We start from the raw sequence: 21117 nt of genomic DNA on the forward strand, positions 1-21117 counted from the left end.
AATGTGTATATACATATTGATCCTACTGGCACTCAACAGATTAAAAATAATTTACCTTTGCATTTTCTTCACATTAGCAGACCATATCCCTGTGCTGTGTTCATCCACCTGACAGCTCTGTGGTGCCCTTATGAATGAATGTCCCACCCTGGGATACACCAGAAGAAATTATTTTGAGTCACACATGCTACTTAAGCAGTATAACAGGCAAATGAATTTTTTTAGTATAATTCATTTAAGACTAATAAGGTTATGTATAGCCTTTATTGATAATAAATATATTTATATTCCAAGTTTACAAATATACATATACTGTTTTAATATAAATATCTATCGTAGATAAACATATACAGCATACAATAGAGTCCTCACTTTTACAAGTGATACACTCCATGTATACAGCAACAATCACTGATAAATGCAAAGGCATTGCATATTTTCTCCATGAAATACAGTACATGTATTTCTTTGCACTAAGAGATGAGTCCAGCTCCAGACATTTCAGTTAAGTATCACAATACTTTTCTTTGGTAAAATATAAAAACACAGCACACATTACTATAACAACATGGCAAACATATCAGGTTAACTAATAAACAGCATAAAAACAATAAAGACGAATAGGCATACAAATATGTATACCAAAAGGTATAGTCATTTCTGGCATAGACAAGCTATTATCACCTGCTTCTCCTTGTAGCTTCATATAACCTGCTCTGAATGTTACTTTGGTGCTTCTAAAGTATACCATACATGTTTTAGGAACAAAGTTTTTAACAAGATTGGTTTAATTGATGGCAGCCATCTTTCAGCACGCTAAAATAGCTGGGCTCCTCTTGCATCAACTGGTGGTCATGGCATATTTCTAAAACCTGATCCAATATAATATTCTTGTGGACACAGATAATGGCAAATTTTAACTGAAGAAAGTTCAGTGTGATGAAGAGTGGCACTGTGGCACTGACCTGTGATTCTTGGATCGCTATTGTACAGATAACTATTGAGAACTATCTATTAATTTCATGACCATTCATATCATAAACATAATTATCTGATGGCTAATTTCAAGCCATAATCACCACATAATCATTATTCCTTTTTTACTTTCATAAGTAGTCAGCTGCTTGTCATTTACTTAATTTGGTTTTCTTTGTAATTGTATCTAGTATGCATTCAGGATTTTTTTGCAGAACAAACTACAGACAGCACTTGATGGAGGAAATTTGTACAATGACTGACATGCAAAATTCTAACCATTCAATTAAAATAAATGCACTTTACCAACAAATACCTTGAAAATATCAGATATAGGACAACAAAAGAAAAAGTGGAAAATAAAGGGATTTGATTTTTTGACTGATAAGATGTGCTTGTAATAGACTGAACACTAATAACATTCAGTATCACTTGGTGTAAGAGAAGAGGGTAATGGAGTCATCCGGGTGTTGGCAGGTGATCAGCACTGGCCGGAACTTTTCAATGAGGTGCAGCAATGTGGAGCGCCGCAGATTGGCCCGGTACATTATCTCCTCCAGGTGGTGGTGCCCTCGAAAGTACACACACAATCTGTGAGGGAATGTCCATAAAAAATCAATTACTCATTGCAGGTTAAAGAATGTATGATAAAGGCTACAGTTTGGTGAATGTTGGGAGTAAAATCTGAATTAGCTACATGATACTGCACTCACAGCTGATTCAGAGGAGAAACTTACCTGGCTAGTAGAAAATTTGGAAGGGTACAAGAGTAAACGAGACTAAGAGTGAAGCACTGACAAGCAACAACTGCCAATAAGATATAAGATGGAAGATAGATGCAGTTGAGATGGACTATTACAATTATTTTGATTACATGTTGCTGTAGATGCAAAAAAAGTGCAGTGAAGTATAACACATATAAAGCAAGACAGAACAGAATAGGCTACAAGTCATGTGAAACTGAAACACACAGGTTATATGACAGTGTAGAGGTACTGAGTGTTTTGTGTAATATATATATATATATATATATATATATATATATATATATATATATATATATATATATATATATATATATATATATATATATATATATATACACACACACACACACACACACACACACACATATATATATATACAGTGGTACCTCAAGATATGAAATTAATTCGTTCCAGAGTGGCTTTCATATTATGATTTTTCGTATAATGAGTTGCGTTTTACATGTAAATTGCCTAATTCTTTCCAAGCTCTACGAAAACACAACATTAAATTTTATAATAGGGTAAAACCAGAATGAAATAAGAGCCAAATACATTTGAATCATTCAATATACCTGACCTAACCGTTAATACCTGTAAATGAAGTAGATAATAGAACATAATGCAATAATAAATGAATAATAATAATGCGAAAATTATACGAAAATGTGGAACCTTGCCTTTCGAGTGAGGTGATGTCCGAAAGCGAAAGTGGTGGCAGAGGAGGCAAACAGCAGAAAATATAGAAAATGGCAGGAAACATTAACACTCAACTTTACGAAACACTTGAAATTATTATTATTAGCTGTTACAAGTATTTCCAATACCATAATCCTTCCTGCAGCCTACTCGGCGTGTGGAGAAAATGGCCCGATCCCTCGTTTCATTGCAACACACACGTACGTACATGCACACGAACACACACACATGCCAGGTGGCTTTATACTTTTATTAATAGAACATCCAAATGGCTTACTCGTTCAAGCAAGAGTCAAAACTCCACTTGTGAATTATATTCATAATGTTAAAGACTGTGAAGCATGATTGCAAACTAAAATAAATACAAACTGCAGCACTGACACGTTCGGTTTCAGCGATTGGGCAAGTGATTCCGTAATGTAAACAATACGTCCAATACATGCTGTCGCCCGCCACTAAAACAAGAAGAGATGAACTGTTTCACTGTGTATACGTATTTACCTATGATGTTTTTATTTACATAGTTTTAAATTTGTGGTGAGTGCTCCAGCAAATTTGTAATGAGTGCTGAAACAATAGTGTCTTGCAGTCTCCTTGCTTCTGATGTTTTTGTGTTCAGTGGTCGGGTATATGGTGAATGAGTTCTTGTATGACAGACTTTTTTCTTAGAAATTTCTTTCAAATATTAGGGTGCATCTTCCAAGATGCAGCGTCTTGCAAGCCGTAAAATATGGTATTTATTTATTTATTTTTTTTAGTTTCTAAATGGCGAGAATTTTAAAATTTTCTGCACACAGGAATTTTGAGTTTTGTTTAGTATCTTTCGTATGCTGAGTAATTTTTCAAAATATGAAGTGAAAAAATCTTCATATCATTTTGTAAAATGAAATTTTCGTATACAGAAGTTTTCGTATCTAGAGGTACCACTGTATATATATATATATATATATATATATATATATATATATATATATATATATATATATATATATATATATATATATGAATATAGAAGGTGAAGATAAACTTGGAGACATGTTATAACTATGTATGACCTTAACACTCTTCTCCATCTCCAGCTTTTGAGTCTATTCTGGATGATATTCAATAACTTGTCTTAGCCATCCCAGCCCCAAAGAACAAGGCCAGCCTGGTACGTATATTAAGACACATTAGACACTGAATTAATAGAGAACAAGAGTAAACACTAACTTAGCAAACAGCTTAAGGTCCTCTGGGTTTTGTGCTGCTTCCACCTTCATCACCATTTCCTTCTCTGCTAGAGACAACACAGAGTCCAGCTGGTGGTGGACTGAAAGCTCTGGAGTAGTGCCAAGAGTCACACCAGGACTGGGACTCCTCTCATCACTGCAAACTATGACAAAAAGACATTGGTGCATCAATATCTAATTTTATAGTTTATTTTGAGATTAAACTAACAAACAATGACACAAATATGCAAATAGACATACAGTATATATGACAATAATAAGACCTGTAAATCCCAGTGATGCAAGTTATGTACCATTAACTATTGTCTGGGTAGCTAGTGCACATTACTCACCTGAGCCCAGGTCACTCTCTGAAGCAGGGTGGCTGAGCTGCACTGCTGCCCGGTGGAGGGCGTCCTGAGTTATGTCAGGGTGGTGGCCAGGTGGTGGCTGGGAGATCAGTGAGACAGGTTCCTGAGAGAGAGGTGGAGGCTCATGCACTGTTGGGGTGGGGATGCTGGTGCTGGCTGGAGAACTGGTGCCATGACTCCCCAGAGGCCCTGTCCCGCCAATCTCTCGGCTGCTTCCTCTTGAGTTGTCAGTATCCAGGGTAAGGGTGGGTGCCAAGTAAACATAGGTGTGCAGCTGCTGCAGCAAACCATGCTTTAGCAGCCACAGTATTTGCTGCACTTGCTCTTGCTGGTGATAAATGTAATCAGTCTCATAAGTCAAAATCTTAAATCAGACAAAATAGAAAATCAGCATACCTGATACAATGGTAGACAAACTTTCGTCAATTACAAAATAATATCTTCACATAAAGATTGAAAGCCAGCTACCTGCTGAATGGGTGAATTTATTGGATGACATTTGTCACTCAGTGATGTTGGAAGAGAAAAATCTGCTAACATGACATGAAGTGAAGCTCCCGGGAATTCATCACGGAAGGCATCGGCCAACTGGCTGTTTCTGGAGGATGAAAATACTTGTTAACAACAATACCTATCTATCTACAAAATTATAGTCATTCCTATTCTTTTATAAGAAAAAAACAATATTTCATATAACATTTTCATAATTATTTTACAGAGGAGTGACTAACATGCAGTCCCATGTTACACTAAAATTATCTTGTTTTGGCAAAAAATTAATTGAAGCAAATGTTCAGGAAGTGGGACAACAAAATAAACCATTATATTAAATGAGTTAAATACGTACTAAAGCGTACATTCCCATATAATCCACTCCTGAATACTCACATAACAGTTAGTGCATGGGGAGAGAGCACATACATATTTGTGCTGCACACTGGGTAGATGATTGTTGCCTTGCCCCAGTACACCAGATGACCCACCAACTGAAGACCAAACACAGGAATACAACTTCAAGCCTCAAGTAAGAAAAATCTTAACATGTAACAAATACACAAAGGACTTGTATTTACAAACTGTGTGTGTGTGTGTGTGTGTGTGTGTGTGATTCACTGTTTGATCTGCTGCAGTCTCTGACAAGACAGCCAGATGTTACCCTACGGAACGAGCTCAGAGCTCATTATTTCCGATCTTCGGATAGGCCTGAGACCAGGCACACACCACACACCGGGACAACAAGGTCACAACTTCTCGATTTACATCCCGTACCTACTCACTGCTAGGTGAACAGGGGCTACATGTGAAAGGAGACACACCCAAATATCTCCACCCGGCCAGGGAATCGAACCCCGGTCCTCTGGCTTGTGAAGCCAGCGCTCTAACCACTGAGCTACTGGACCGTGTGTGTGTGTGTGTGTGTGTGTTATTCACAACACCACTATTGCTGACATTGTCATTTATCTTTATCAGTATACCAGGCTGATTTTCCCACAATGAGAGTAGTTAAGAAAAGAGATCCACACAAATAAGTAAACAGAAATATGCAGTCTGCATTTTCATTAAAGGAATTTGAAACTGATATTTATCCTTAATTTTAATATCTTGCACATCTTTAACCAAAAGAAATGATTTTGTATTGCATTAATCTCTTCATTTTATCATCCAATACAAGGCCATTCAAACACAAGCTTCCATTGCCTTATGTCACACACTCACCATGAAGACCTGAGTGAGGGTCAGGTCAGCATCTGCTGCCAATGTAAAGAATGGAGTGAGATGGGACTCCTCTACATGAAGTAGTCTCCACAGGGCTGGGGAGGCATCAGGGGAGAGAGAGTGCAGCAGCTCTGCACGTTCAACTAACAGCAAGAAGGTGTGGTAAGGCTTCAAGGCTTTCAGTCCTTTTAGTAAACCCTCACACTGGAATTAAATAAAAGTAGATAATCACTATTAATTTTTGTGGGAAAAAAAAAAAAAAAAAAAAATCATTACACAATACTGACAAGTCACTCTTACAAGCTAGAGGTAGTAAACAGTTTAGAGAAACAAGATGTAGTTCATAGTTCTCTGACAAACTATTTCTTTTTAGTTTTGAATCTCAGCATTATTTCAAAAATTATCTTACATACCTTCCCAATTATGTACAGTACAATCAAGAAAATAATCATTATATTTATCGAATTTATTCAAGCCTCATTTGCAATTACTGGTTTATCTCTTAGTACAACAGGGGTTAAGAGTGTGAATAGTGTGTGTATGAATGTGGTACATTGTCTAAGCCATCCCATACACATAAATAGATAGGTAGCTTACATCAACTGGCAGTCCTGTTGCTAAGCTGCGGTGCACTTTCTGTGGCAAACAGAAACTAACTTCAATCCAGTTGTTAAGTCGGAGCTGAACAATACCTGAACCACATAACCTGAAGGAAAAACAAAAGTGTATTTGAGCTCAGTGTTTTTCCAAACACTTTGAAGAGATCCACATAAAGTTATCTTTCAGATTATGGAGGAAGTGTTATAAAAGAGTAACATAACATGCCACCTAAATAAATAATTTTGGTATGAGGCAGCTGATATACCAAGTTATTTGCACTTATTCCATATGAAAATCAAAGCTGATACAATTTTGAAGACCTTAGCTTCCTTACTCATCATAAGTTTGCTTGAGGTGTTGGGCCAGAAGACTGCGATCCAGGATAAGCTGGAAGGGTGAGACTTGACCATCTTCTGGGAGCTGAGTAGCCTGGGAAAGAAAGACATGTAATATTGATAGCATACATGAAAGCTACATGAGTACTACAATAGACCCTTTCCTTAACACTATCAAGGAATCAACCAACAGTCTGTAAGTTTTTAAATACATACCTCATCATGAGCTGCAAGCATTATTTTGGCTTGAGAAGACAGGAACTGACAACGATATTCTTCATGGCGTAAAGCAATGCCCAGCCGTTTACTGAGATCATGGTAGCAATTGACAACATCATGGTTAATAGTTGCCTGGAATACCAATTGCAATCAATATTTCTATAAAAAGATTATGGAATTAATCTACAAAGTTGTGTCATGGTAGTTTTTCATTTGATGCTCACATGAAACAGCCATTATAATAGATACATGGAGTCCAATCTTAACATTAAGACTAATCCTTACTTTTATGTGATATGGAAAAGATTCTTAATATTGCAACCTAATGACCCTTGGCCAAAAATTATGACAGGGTAAATGACTTTTCCTTTTGAGAATCAAAGTATAAATTATTAATTCCCTAGTATGTGATTTTCAAGAGAACTCTTCTATCATGTGGAGCAGGGAGTCTTTCAGTGATTTGGCCAGGCAAAGAGGAGAGATGAGCAATAAGTGAAATGATTGCAACTACACTATAGCAAACACGACAAATGAGGTGAATGGACAGTGTGACAAATTTTTGATGTGAGATTGACATCTGTGAAGCAAGGAAGAGTGATTGCATATAATTAACATTAAGCAAGCAGTTATGAGTACACAAACAGTGATATGACCTAGAATGCATTTGCTCAAATCTGATCCAATCAGCTAATGCCATTCACAAGTGATGTAGGTCTGGTATAGAGACATAAACTTAAATTCCAACAAACAATTTGTTACAATACTCTAAGCAGACATTAATAATGAAAACATGTCCAAGGAAAGCTAAAAAAAAAAAGAAAAGAAAAAAAATATGTTGAGTTTATCTAATGGCCAGGTACAGTGCAAATCAAACAATTAGTGAACCATTTTGTAATCCTCTGATAGTATCTTGTAGTGCACTTCCAGTGACACTTGGGTTTTGTATTTTCAAGATTAGATCAAGCTAGAAAGGTGTCTAGCTGATGGTTATGGGTTATGTATAATCATCATAGGCTATACTCAAACTGATGTCTGCCAGTTTCTTTTCAAACAATAAACAGATAAAATCTTCATAAATTAGCCATTCATTCCAACTTTGTGACCTTTAGTTAACAGAACACAGATGATTCACCTTCAGAGCAAAGACAATGTTGACAAGAATGATAGTGGAAGGCTTCCTCTTGCCCTGAGTTGGGGCTCGGACTAAGGCTGGGTTGAGGCGCAGTGGGTGACCCACAAACCTCACATCATTTACCTTCAGCTCAAACTTACTGTCGCTTAATTCACTCTTAACAGCAAAGAGGTTTGACAATGTCTGAGAAATATGAAAATATTAGAATACACAATACAGTAATAATATGCTTCAATTATATCAATTGATTGTGACTCTACATGCAACTGACCAGTGGTGCAGTGAGAGATAAATTTACATGGGGTGGAACCTGAAAATACCACCCCTGAAAATAATAAAAATGTGAGATTAGGCATAATACACTTGTTTATTATGTATATAAACATATATTATACTATAAATACATGAATTATAAATCAATATTTAGCGCATCTTCAATTTTGCAAAGTCTAAAGTAACAGTCTGAATATCAATATTCTCAATAGCCTTGCTTGTGGCATCCCCTGAGAAATGTGCCACCTGAGGCATTCGCCCTACTCACAACCCCCTATCACTACACCACTGTAACCGACTAACCAGTTAAAACTTCACCTTGTCATGAAAGCCAACAAGTTTGCCATTGGAAATGTTTGAAGTGTGCGGCTCAGGAGGAGTCTGAATGCTTTCCTCAGTGATCAGGGAGTATGGTGTTGGCCGCTTGTCTGCAGAGAAAAAACTTTCATGCATTTAATTTACTTCTAAATCAATACTATTTTCTGCAAGCAATAATACTGATACAATAATATGATTTCTGAGTTTAAAGATATACAAGTTAGGCACTACCAAAGTAAAAGGATCCTGTCACCAGGCCATCAGCTGGCACAATTTGTGGGATGCCAAAGTCACCAGATCTTAGCCAGATACGTATACACTGTAGCCAATCAAGCAAAAGAACTCTCCCATTCTCTCTCTTTCAACTAACCCTAACCCTAACTTTAACCTAACCTACCTAGCTAACGTAACCTAGTTGAGGTGACATGTACCGCTGATACATCTTCCTCAGAGCTTGGTTAGGTTAGTTAAGAGAGAGAGAGAGAGAGAGAGAGAGAGAGAGAGAGAGAGAGAGAGAGAGAGAGAAAGTGGGGAGAGTTCTCTTTTGATTGCTACAGTCTAGTAACTGCTGGCATCCATGTCTATAAAATATGCAAGTAAATAAATAATCATATAAATAAAGATTATTGAATTTTGATCAAGAAGCCGCGAGATTATCACATTGTCCCTGCCATCACTCACACACACCTTTTATCTTGGTTTCCAGCGTCACCTCGTCAGTGTAGGGGTATCGGAACAGCAGCCTGTCTCCTCTGCTCCCATTCTTCACTATAATTATGCACAGCGGGTCCACGTCCATGGCTGGCAGGGGCGCAGGAGCTGCACGCCTTGTTTCTCATACACGCCCTAGTGGTGGCAATAAATCTCAACCTGCTGTAGTATGAATAGGGCATCCCAACCCGCTCGCTGCCCACTTCTCCACGGCTCCACGGCAACCCTCCAGCGCGCCCAGCATGTGTAAACACCCACACTCTCTTTTTTACGGGCAGACTACAATAGATTGGGAATTATGGAACCCTTATGGAACATGTATCACCAAAGGCACCACACCATGCATGTCCCCCCATCTATCCTCGATAAGAAATTACTTTAGTCCACCAACTTTCAGACATTTTACCGTATATTTCCCAGGAAAATTTGATGGTTTTCAAATTGTAATCTATAATGAAAGCCTTCCAAACCCACTTTTAAAACCTTCAAGCCTCCCCAGCAGTTAAAAAGAGAGCGAAACAGATTATGGTCATCATACAAATTACAAGGGCTACACATGGTCGTCGCTCTCCTCAAGCTCAAATTACTTTAAATAATTTCAATCATGTTAATTCTCAATTCAGAAACTTCCATTTTATTTCTCAAAAAGAACATGAAGAGGCTCTTGTAAAAAACTTGCGTCATAACCCTAAAGCTCTGCACCAGTATGTGCGCAAGAAAAAAGTTTGTGCCCCGACAGTAGGTCCTTTAAAGTTAACAGATGGATCATTAACTACTGACTGTTATCAGATGGCTGAGTTATTTGCTGACAGTTTTGCCTCTGTTTTTGAGAACAAAAACTTGTATCCTGCTCCTCACCAACATAGCGACTCCCAAATTGCACAGACCAGTTTGGCTTCAGGAGTGGGAGATCAACTGAGGACCAACTACTGCTTACTTACAACTCTATCACATCATGGTTAGACAGTGGATATACAGTAGACTTAATTCTGTTTGATTTTTCTAAAGCGTTTGATGTTGTCAACCACACTATTCTCCTACAAAAACTTTCCTGTCTTGGCATCTCTGGTGTCCTCCTACAGTGGATCAAAGACTTCCTCACTCAGCGAACAATGTCTCCAAGCAGTCACAAGTTAATCCCCAGTGGAGTACCCCAGGGTCCAGTTCTCGATCCTTTACTTTTTATTATCTATGTAAACCACTTACCGTCTTACATAAAGAGTGATTGCAAAATATTTGCTGACGATCTAAAGATTTATCTGCCCATTCGTAACTTGCCGCACACCCATACAGTTGTTGACATATCTAACTGCCAACGTGATATCAACTCTATATATAGAATATCTAACTCCTGGGGGCTTTCTTTAAATATAGATAAGTGTGTCACACTGAGATTCAACAGAGGCACTTTTCCAGAGCAAGACACAGGCCCATATAACACCTACTCACTCAATAGTACAGATATACAAAAGGTTAATGCCCACAAGGATCTTGGTGTACTGGTTGACACTTCTTTACGCTTCCACATGCACATAAAAACCACAGTTAACAAGGCTGCAGGTCTGGCAGCAAATTTATTAAAAGCAACTATTTGTAGATCACAGAATTTCATGCTAAATCTTTTCATTACACATGTAAGACCACTACTAGAATACTGTTCATGTCTATGGAACACATGTTATCTTGGAGATCTAAAGATGCTAGGAAGTGTTCAGAGGTCGTGGACTCGACGGAATGACTAGACAGTCCTACAAAGAGCGTTTGTTAGCTCTTGACCTCTACTCTGTACGTGGATGCTTTACTCGTGCTGACGTAATAAAGTACTGGAAGATCTTCCACTCTGAATGTTCTATCTCTCCCAAGGATTTATTCATCACAACACCACATGCACATACTCGTGGACACCTTTTTAAATTAGCTCACCAGTACAGTTCAGTGGATCTTAGATCTCGATTTTTCTCATTCCGGTGTGTCCGTTTATGGAATTCTTTGCCTGACCGTTTTTTTTTTTTTTTTTTTTTTTACGTAGGGAAGAGGGCCAGCAGGGCAAAAAAAAGAAAGTTAGAAAAAGCCCACTTGAGCGCTGGCTCTCCAAAGAGTTCAAAAAGTGCCAAAACCGTCAGCCAGAATTAGGGGAGCAAATGCCTCGATACCTCCCTCTTAAAAGAAGACAAGTTGTAGGAATTCGGAAATACAGATGCAGGGAGGGAGTTCCAGAGTTTACCAGTGAAAGGGATGAATGATTGAGCGTACTGGTTAACTCTTGCATTAGAGAGTTGGACAGAATAGGGATGAGAGGAAGAAGAAAGCCTTGTGCAGCGTGGCCGCAGGAGGAGGGGAGGCATGCAGTTAGCAAGATCAGTAGAACAGTTACCATGAAAATAGCGATAAAATATAGAAAGGGATGCAACATTTCGGCGGTGAGAAAGAGACTGAAGACAGTTAGTCAGAGGAGGGAGTTGATGAGACGAAGAGCTTTCGATTCCACCCTATCAAGCAAAGCTGTGTGACTGGAACCCCCAAACATGCGAAGAGTACTCCATACAGGGACGGATAAGGCCCTTATACAGAGTAAGCAGTTGGAGGGGCGAGAAAACTGTCGGAGACGCCTCAGAACACCTAATTTCATAGAAGCTGTTTTAGCAAGAGATGAGATGTGAAGTTTCCAGTTAAGATTATGAGCAAAGGACAGACCGAGGATATTCATTGTGGAAGAGGGAGACAGTTGAGTGTCATTGAAGAAGAGGGATAGTTGTCTGGAAGGTTGTGTCGAGTTGATAGATGGAGGAATTGAGTTTTGAGGCATTGAAAACTACTAGATTTTCTCTGCCCCAATCGGAAATCTTAGAAAGATCGGAAGTCAGGCGTTCCGTGGCGTCCCGCGTGATCTGTTAATTTCCTGAAGGGTTGGACGTCTCTGAAAGAACGTGGAAAGATGTAGGGTGGTATCATCAGCGTAGGAGTGGATAGGGCAAGAAGTTTGGTTAAGAAGGTCATTAATGAATAATAGAAAGAGAGTGGGTGACAGGACAGAACCCTGAGGAACACCACTATTAATAGGTTTAGGAGAAGAACAGTAGCCGTCTACCACAGCAGCAATAGAGCGGTCGGAAAGGAAACTTGAGATAAAGTTGCAGAGAGAAGGATAGAAGCCGTAAGAGGGCAGTTTTGAAATCAAAGCTTTATGCCAGACTCTATCAAAAGCTTTTGATATGTCTAACGCAACAGCAAAAGTTTCACCGAAATCTCTAAAAGAGGATGACCAAGACTCAGTAAGGAAAGCCAGAAGATCACCAGTAGAGCGACCTTGACGGAAGCCATACTGGCGATCAGACAGAAGATTGTGAAGTGACAGATGTTTGAGAATCTTCCTATTCAGGATAGATTCAAAAACTTTAGACAAGCAAGAGATTAAAGCTATAGGACGGTAGTTTGAGGGGTTAGAACGGTCACCCTTTTAGGAACAGGCTGAATGTAGGCGAACTTCCAGCAGGAAGGAAAGGTAGAAGTCGATAGACAAAGTTGGAAGAGTTTGGCCAGGCAAGGTGCAAGCACAGAAGCACAGTTTTTGAGAACAATAGGAGGGACCCCATCAGGTCCATAAGCCTTCCGAGGGTTTAGGCCAGCAAGGGCATGGAAAACATCATTACGAAGAATTTTGATTGTAGACATGAAATAGTCAGAGGGAGGAGGAGAGGGAGGGACAAGCCCAGAATCGTCCAAGGTGGAGTTGTGAGCAAAGGTTTGAGAAAAGAGTTCAGCTTTAGAGACAGAAGAGATGGCAGTGGTGCCATCAGGATGAAATAAAGGAGGAAAGATGAAGAAGTGAAGTTATTTGAGATGTTTTGGCTAGATGCCAGAAGTCACGAGGAGAGTTTGAGTTTGAAAGATTTTGACATTTCCTATTTATGAAAGAGTGTTTGGCAAGTTGAAGAACAGACTTGGCATGATTCCGGGCAGAGATATAAAGTGCATGAGATTCAGGAGATGGAAGGCTCAAGTACCTTTTGTGGGCAACCTCTCTATCATGTATAGCACGAGAACAGGCTGAGTTAAACCAAGGTTTAGAAGGTTTAGGTTGAGAAAAGAATGAGGAATGTACGCCTCCATGCCAGATACTAACACCTCTGTTATGCGTTCAGCACAAAGAGATGGGTCTCTGACACGGAAGCAATAATCATTCCAGGAAAATCAGCATAATACCTCCTCAGGTCCCCCAACTGGCAGAGGCAAAACGCCAGAGGCACCTTCGCTTTGGGGATCCTGCGGAGGGATTGGAAAAATAGGACAAGATACAGAAATGAGATTGTGATCGGAGGAGCCCAACGGAGATGAAAGGGTGACAGCATAAGCAGAAGGGTTAGAGGTGAGGAAGAGATCAAGAATGTTGGGCGTGTCTCCAAGACGGTCAGGAATACGAGTAGGATGTTGCACCAGTTGCTCTAGGTCATGGAGGATAGCAAAGTTGAAGGCTAGTTCACCAGGGTGGTCAGTGAAGGGAGAGGAAAGCCAAAGCTGGTGGTGAACAGTGAAATCTCCAAGAATGGAAATCTCAGCGAAAGGGTAGAGGGACAGAATGTGCTCCACTTTAGAAGTTAAGTAGTCGAAGAAATTACTATAGTCAGAAGAGTTAGGGGAGAGATAAACAGCACAGATGAATTTAGTTTGAGAGTGACTGTTAAGTCGTAGCCAGATGGTGGAAAATTCGGAAGACTCAAGAGCGTGGGCACGAGAGCAAGTTAAGTCGTTGCGTACATAGACGCAACATCCAGCTTTGGAATGAAAATGATAGCTGTCTACTACCTCTTCCCGAGTTGTTGCTCTGAACTCGCTGCCATCCTTCAAATCAGCCCTTCACAGTCATTTAGGCGACATTCTGTACGACTTTGTGGAGTAATATGCATACACACATGTGCTGCTGTTTGCTGCACAATAATATATCCTGCATTTCTGAACCGTTTCAATGGGTACACATTCCAGTCCACTCACAGTTTGTTACAATCATCCAGTAATCTACATCTAAAGTTGACTGGCGTACCCATTTTCCTAGCTACCTTTTTCCTACTCTGCGTTGTATTTTTCTGCTATGGGAGCTAAGGGTGGCTAACCAGGTGAGTAACCAGGTGAGCTGTGAAATTAATGAAATAAGCTTAACTAAATCATTGATAATCTATCCTCAGATGAACCTCTCATGTTATTTTGATATCACCACATTAATTTTACTACTTGTAGAGAGCTTTTTTATAGGAAACTGGCAAATTGTAAGACCACATTTGCTTATAAAAGTAAACAGCCAAATTTTCTATTTTACAGGCATAAACAGAAGGAAGCTAAGACACATTATAAGAAAAAAAAAAAAAAAAACGTAAATAGAGACTATATCCTCTTTGATTTATCACAATTAAGAACAAGGAAAGTCACGTATCGTAGAGAGATTATATCTCTTGATTTATCAGACATAGATATCAGTGTTTGCCTTAAGTTAGGATTTTCTCGGACATGGCCAGAATTCATGTGTCGAAATCTGCCACCGGGTGGATTTTCTTAAAAATTCTTCATATATCCCGAATTTCAACTTCCATCAAAAACTGCAAAAAGAGAGAAAAAAAAGTCATATTTCTTCAGATTGAAATGGTGGAAGAGAGGGAGCGAGGAAGACTTTACCGGTGGCACCTGCTTTGGTCTGGTTTGGTTTCGCTCTATAGATTATTTCGGTAAACAGAAAATAAATAATAGGAGGAGGAGCTAGGAGGAGGAAGAGGAGTTGGAGGAGGAGAAAGAAGAGGATGAGGAGTGAGGAACGTACGTCAATGTAGAGATATCAGAATACTTAATCTAATTTTATTTATTTATTCGTTTATTTATTTATCTATTTATTTGTCTATCATTTATCTATTTTTTTGCATTGGTGATGTGGTGGTTACAACACCAATTAAAACTCTCTCTCTCTCTCTCTCTCTCTCTCTCTCTCTCTCTCTCGTGAAGTTACAACACCAGTCTCTTTACAGTTATGGTACAACACCACCGCCACGACAACACACACACACACACACACACACACACACACACACACACACACAGTCCTACCCGAAGATCGGTCTATGAGCTCAGAGATCGCTCCGTAAAGGGAAAGGCTGGCTGGGTGACCAGCAGACGACCGTGGTGAATAAACACACACACACACACACACACACACACACACACACACACACACACACACACACGGAATGGATCAAGTGGATGATGAGAAACTAATCCTGAGAGAAGAATATGACATTAGAAGCACAAGATCGCATAGTAAGAAACTGAGGAAGGAAGATGTCTGAGAGATGTTAAAAAATAGTTTCCCGCAAAGATGTGTAGAGACTTGGAACAGTTTTAGTGAAGTGGTGTCAGCAACGAGTGTGCATAGTTTTAAAGAAAAATAGGATAAGTGTAGATATGGAGACGGGGCCACACGAGCATAAAGCCCGCAGGCTCTGTAAAACTACAACTAGGTAAATACACACACACACACAAAGCATCCCTGGCGCTCCGACCCGCCAAATGCCACTCCCCACCAGCCCCGTCTCTTCATCCTGCAGCCAATTTACCAAATGATTTAGAGCGCTTTTCGAGTGTTTTGGAGGTGTTTTAAGGGCTCGTTGTCTTGAGTGCATGGTGGAGATGGAGATGAGTGGGTGGTGATGATTATGGGAGGGAAAGGAGGGGAGATGGAGGTGCAAGAAAAGGTACAAAAAAAAAAAAAAACTATAGGACTTTGGGTCTACATCACGATTTTTGTCGTTTATTAATGAATATTTTTGTGTGTATTTGATATATTAATAAGAATGTAAATGAAGTTATAATCCATAATAAGATCGTGTCTACCTATGTTTTTTTTTTCTCGCTGAAATAACACTTTCGGCATTATTTTATTCTAACTTTTTTTTTTTTTATCATTAGCTCGCCTAGGAATTGTTTTGGTGTTTGCTGTAAGACTTAAGAATACGAGAACATGACGCAAGTAATAATATATCCATAAAATTTAGTCTAACTATTCGTATTTTCAAATGGAAAACAAAAGTCTGTATACGGTGAGTAACCTAGTGCTTTCTTTATTTGGCTGGAAAGAAAAAAAAATCGTATTCTGAAAATGTAACATGATGTAGGGTGACTGTGCTTTCCTTCTAGGTATTATGATGTGTTTGTGCCACCATTAGTTTGAAACACAGATGGCTCATTGGATTTAGCTTTGTAAACAATAGACTCGGTAATTGTATTATTTTTTGGTCATTAATTAAATATTTTTTTGCGTCTGAAAATGTATAGTGTCTTCCAGTCTGGACACCTTAAATTTTCTTCTTGCGATTTTTAAAGTGAAATATGTAAGTTACGTAAATATTGGGCCACAGAGGCATCTCAGTCATACTGTCGGAAAAACCCATGTTTGCCTACATTCCCTTGTGTTTCCAGACCCAGATAATGAAGCAAATCCAGAATCAGCCACCAAAATAGATAAATAGCCCATTACTGTATTAAAATAAGGTGATGGTTATGACTTGTGTACCACCGTAACCTGGACCAAGACCCCGCCCCACCAACTCCCGTTCCTGCTCATGTCAATTCGTCAACATTTTCTTCAATTCTCAGTGTTTCCTGGCCATTTCCTGATGTCTCCACATGAAATACATAAAGTGTAATGATAAGAGAAAGAAATGGGGAATAGAAGTGTGGGAAGGTAGTAGGTAGTAGTAGTAGTAGTAGTAGTAGTACCAACAGCAGCAGCAGCAGCATTAGCTGGTATCGTTGTGTCTGTGTGTGTGTGATTCACCTCGGTTTTCTGCTGGTCACCCAGCCAGTCTTCCTCATTATGGAGCGAGCTCAAAGCTCATAGACCGATCTTCGGGTAGGACTGAGACCACAACACACTCCACACACCGGGAAAGCGAGGCCACAACCCCTCGAGTTACATCCCGTACCTATTTACTGCTAGGTGAACAGGGGCCACACATTAAGAGACTTGCCCATTTGCCTCGCTGCTTGCCGGGATTCGAACCCGGCCCTCTCGATTGTGAGACAAGTGTGTGTGTGTGTGTGTGTGTGTGTGTGTGTGTCGTCGCAAGACTCGCCTCACGTTGCGCGCCAGTTTTCTCTTTAACCTGCATTGATATAGGCTTCAGTTTGGATTATTGTTTGCTGCTTTGTGTTCTTGTGATCCTGTTACTGCAACAAAGATAAATAGATAATTTTTTTTATTGATTTAGTACATGTTTTCCAATATCAAATCAGGTGTTAGTGAAACTGTCCGGAATTTTCATTGTTTATATGTGGCAATCGTACTTTAAGTGTCCGTGTACTGTAGTAAAACAAGAGGAGAACGTGTTATTGATTGATTGATTGATAATTTTATTGTTGTAGCAGTGTATACAATAAGGGAGGAGGTCGGGTTATGTCGACCAACCTCTAAACATGGGGCAGACAGGTCTCAAGTGTCAGCCAAGATTCAAGAATGATGTATTCATTATCCTTTTCTCTATGATTCCTCTGCTCCCCTCTCCTTTCCTCATGAACAACAATAAGAAGCAGAGAGACTGCATGTTTTCACCCTCTATACCTTACGTACCTACTTCCAAAGTTAAACAATAATTTAGAAAGACCATCACAACTGTGATATGTGTGTAGCAGAATAATTATGTAGGCTAATTATACTGGTGCCAGATAAGTAATAAAAAGCTAAAATGAAATATTTTGATATTGAATGCGGTGAACTTTATAGAAGCTGTTTTAGCAAGAGATGAGATGTGAAGTTTCCAGTTAATGCTGGGGTCACACTACAGCTTTTTTTTTTCTGACTGTGACGTCGCGGACGGTCGTAGGAAGGCTGTCGCCGGCAGCAATAACGTCATTTTAACGGTGTTTGGCCTGTCGTAAGATGTCGTGAGTCAAGTCGTATGTTAACGCGGCGTTATCGCACGATGTCGTAAGATGTCCTTGTCACACGACATCGTAGAAGCATTACGACAATCGAGTGCTGCATTCGACTGTTGGGAAAAAAGAGTCACGACAATCAAAGCCATTTCGGGCGTACGATGACGTACGATGACGTTATAGAGAGATACGATGTGGTACATGCTGCTAAAGACATCTTTCGGCATCGACCGAGTCAAAAATCGTTAAAATATTGAGTTATGACTGGTTTTTGAACATACGTTTGGCAGTACCGTAAGAAAACGTTGTAGCTAGAATCGTCGTGACCAGTGTGACAGCTCGTGCGATGTCGCTAGTAAAAAAAAAAAAAAAAAAAAATTCCTAGTTCACACCGTGTTCTCAAGATAGTTTCCCACCTTGGACGATGGGACCAGCGTTGCCAGACACTACACATGAAAAAAGGACAGACCTGCTTTAAAAAAAAGGACATTTGCCTCCAAAAAAGGACAGCACAACAAAAGTGTGTGTATTATATATATATATATATATATATATATATATATATATATATATATATATATATATATATATATATATATATATATATATATATATATATATATATATATATATATATATATATATATATATATATATATATATATGTGTGTGTGTGTGTGTGTGTGTGTGTGTGTGTGTGTGTGTGTGTGTTTAAGGTATGTGCTTAAAAGTGTATAACAGCAGAGAGAGAGAGAGAGAGAGAGAGAGAGAGAGAGAGAGAGAGAGAACTTGCAGGGTTATATGAAATTTAACAACATTTAGGCTAGACTGGGAGGCTGGGAGTGGGAGCGCTTTTTTAAGGGAGTTGCCGGTTGCTTATTATAGTTACCAGTCTGCGATCCCACAGAAAAATCATAAGTTTATAATATGCTCGATTTATTTTCATATAATACAAGAACAAATATGATAAAACAATAAAAGATAGGAAGTTGCAGAAACAAATTTATTGACTGCGTGTTTGAAGGTTTGACCGGATCCGTGGTTCACAATGAATAAACAAATAAATAAATAAATTTTGCTGAAAAAAGGACAGAAAAGGACAGAATTTGACTGTCCTTTTTTACAAGAAAACTTAAGGACAAACAGGCTAAAAAAAGGACAGACTGTCCTTAAAAGGACAAACATGGCAACCCTGGATGGGACAGAGGAAGGCCATGATGAGTATGTCTTAGACATCGCAGGCCCATTGGACATGAGTATGGAGGGGCAGCCTCCGAAACCAGGAGTGAACATCCACCTTCAGACCCCCACGAAGGTGGACGTCCTTCGTTTTGCGTGTCCTTCTTGCACTGAAATGTTCCTAATCGTTACGACAGTCATATGCAATCGCAGAAAACTGGCCTGTACGACCGTTGGGGGTGTTATAGTAAAAAAAAAAAAAAAAAAAAAAAATAGCTGTAGTGTGACTCCAGCATAAGTCATCATGTGGCAACACTCACGCAGACAGACACCTAAAAATTATCGCTTTACCCTCATCAAACCAGAGCAGCGTCACTGCCACACGTATGTTCAAAGGCCAGTCGTAACTCATTATTTTAACGATTTCTGACTCGTTCGATGTCGAACCATGTCGCTAGTAGCATTCTTTTCTTGGTGTACATTAACGATTTAGATATAGGAATTAGTAGCAAAGTATCAAAGTTTGCAGATGATACTAAGATAGCATGTGCAGTACAGGGTGAAAAAGACAATTACAGAATACAACGAGACCTGGACAGGCTGATAGCATGGGCAGACAGGTAGCAGATGGAGTTTAATTATAAAAAGTGTGCATTTAGGTAAAGACAACACAAACTTTAGCTATGAGATGGAGGGATGTTGGCTAGAGGCAGTAGAGGAAGGAAAGGATTTAGGAGTAGTGATAGACAGGACTATGAAATTTTCAAAGCAATGTTTAGAAGCAAGAAATAGGGCAAATAGGATCCTGGGTTTTATAAATAGAAATGTTAGTTATAAAAGTAAGGAAGTGGTGCGTAGCTTATATAATTCCTATGTTAGGCCCCATTTAGAGTATTGCATACAGGCCTGGTCACCCCATTATAGGCAGGATATCAACATGTTAGAAGCAGTTCAGAGAAGAGCAACTAGGATGATACCAGCATTAAAGCGCCTGGAGTATAGAGATAGATTAAAGGAATTAAACATGTTTTCATTTGAGAGGAGATGTATAAGAGGGATATGATAGAGTTATTTAAAATGTTCTCAGATACAAACTACATAGATGTGAGATCTTTCTTTACCTTAGAGGAGGGAAATAGGACTAGAAATCATGGCAGGAAGATTAGAAAGCAAGGCTGCAGGTTAGATATAAGAAAATATTTCTTTAGTCATAGGGTGGTAGACTTCTGGAATGCATTGCCAGAGAGGGTTGTAAATAGCACTAGTTTGACAATGTTTAAAATCAGATTAGATAAGCACTTAAATTTATTAGATTTATAATTATGTATAGCGCTGCATGATAGTTTTTATAAGAAATTTACTATAGTTAAACAAGACATGATCCCCATGTATGGGGATCACAGATTGTAGAGGATTTCGCTGTTAATGGGCAAAATATTTAGAATTAGTATATAATGTATTGTGTACTTGTAAGTGTATCTTTAAGTACTGATGACGAGGTCGCTGTGCGACTGATACAGGATAACCTAGATGGGCCCTGGTGGCCCTTTGTTGTCCTATTATTTATGTTATGTTATGTTATGTACGACATCGTGTCTCTCTATAACGTCATCCTACGTCATCGTACGCCCGATGAAATGGCTTTGCTTGTCGTGACTATTTCACGCCAAGACATTTGCTCCTTAATTTTGGCTAACGCTTTTC

General features: G+C 39.1%; 1 protein-coding gene and 1 long non-coding RNA gene across 2 annotated transcripts; one reads left to right on the top strand and one right to left on the bottom strand.

The window, feature by feature from the left end:
• Positions 1–266: 266 nt before the first annotated feature.
• Positions 267–9574, bottom strand: LOC123517085 (GATOR complex protein NPRL3-like). Its single transcript, XM_045276956.1, has 12 exons — positions 9301–9574; positions 8614–8723; positions 8023–8205; positions 6888–7022; positions 6671–6765; positions 6334–6442; positions 5737–5940; positions 4909–5006; positions 4489–4618; positions 4003–4348; positions 3651–3813; positions 267–1566 (listed from the first exon to the last, which is right to left on the bottom strand). The coding sequence occupies exons 1-12, from the start codon at positions 9410–9412 to the stop codon at positions 1404–1406; spliced, it is 1848 nt and encodes a 615-aa protein (XP_045132891.1). The 5' UTR covers positions 9413–9574; the 3' UTR covers positions 267–1403.
• Positions 9575–11197: 1623 nt separating this feature from the next.
• Positions 11198–14385, top strand: LOC123517086. Its single transcript, XR_006678387.1, has 3 exons — positions 11198–11323; positions 14018–14020; positions 14139–14385. It is a non-coding gene; the product is annotated as an uncharacterized LOC123517086 (long non-coding RNA).
• The last annotated feature ends 6732 nt before the right edge of the window (positions 14386–21117 follow it).

This window comes from Portunus trituberculatus, chromosome 41 (genome assembly GCF_017591435.1).
Source record: "Portunus trituberculatus isolate SZX2019 chromosome 41, ASM1759143v1, whole genome shotgun sequence".
Lineage (NCBI taxonomy): Eukaryota > Metazoa > Arthropoda > Malacostraca > Decapoda > Portunidae > Portunus > Portunus trituberculatus.

Excerpts from the sequence above, each read along its gene's own strand:
- LOC123517085 (XM_045276956.1), bottom strand. The coding sequence starts at position 9,412 with ATGGACGTGGACCCGCTGTGCATAATTATAGTGAAGAATGGGAGCAGA. Across the intron at positions 6,766-6,887 it reads TGCTTGCAGCTCATGATGAG|GCTACTCAGCTCCCAGAAGA; the intron begins GTATGTATTTAA and ends TTTCTTTCCCAG. Across the intron at positions 6,443-6,670 it reads CTCAAGCAAACTTATGATGA|GTTATGTGGTTCAGGTATTG; the intron begins GTAAGGAAGCTA and ends TTTTTCCTTCAG.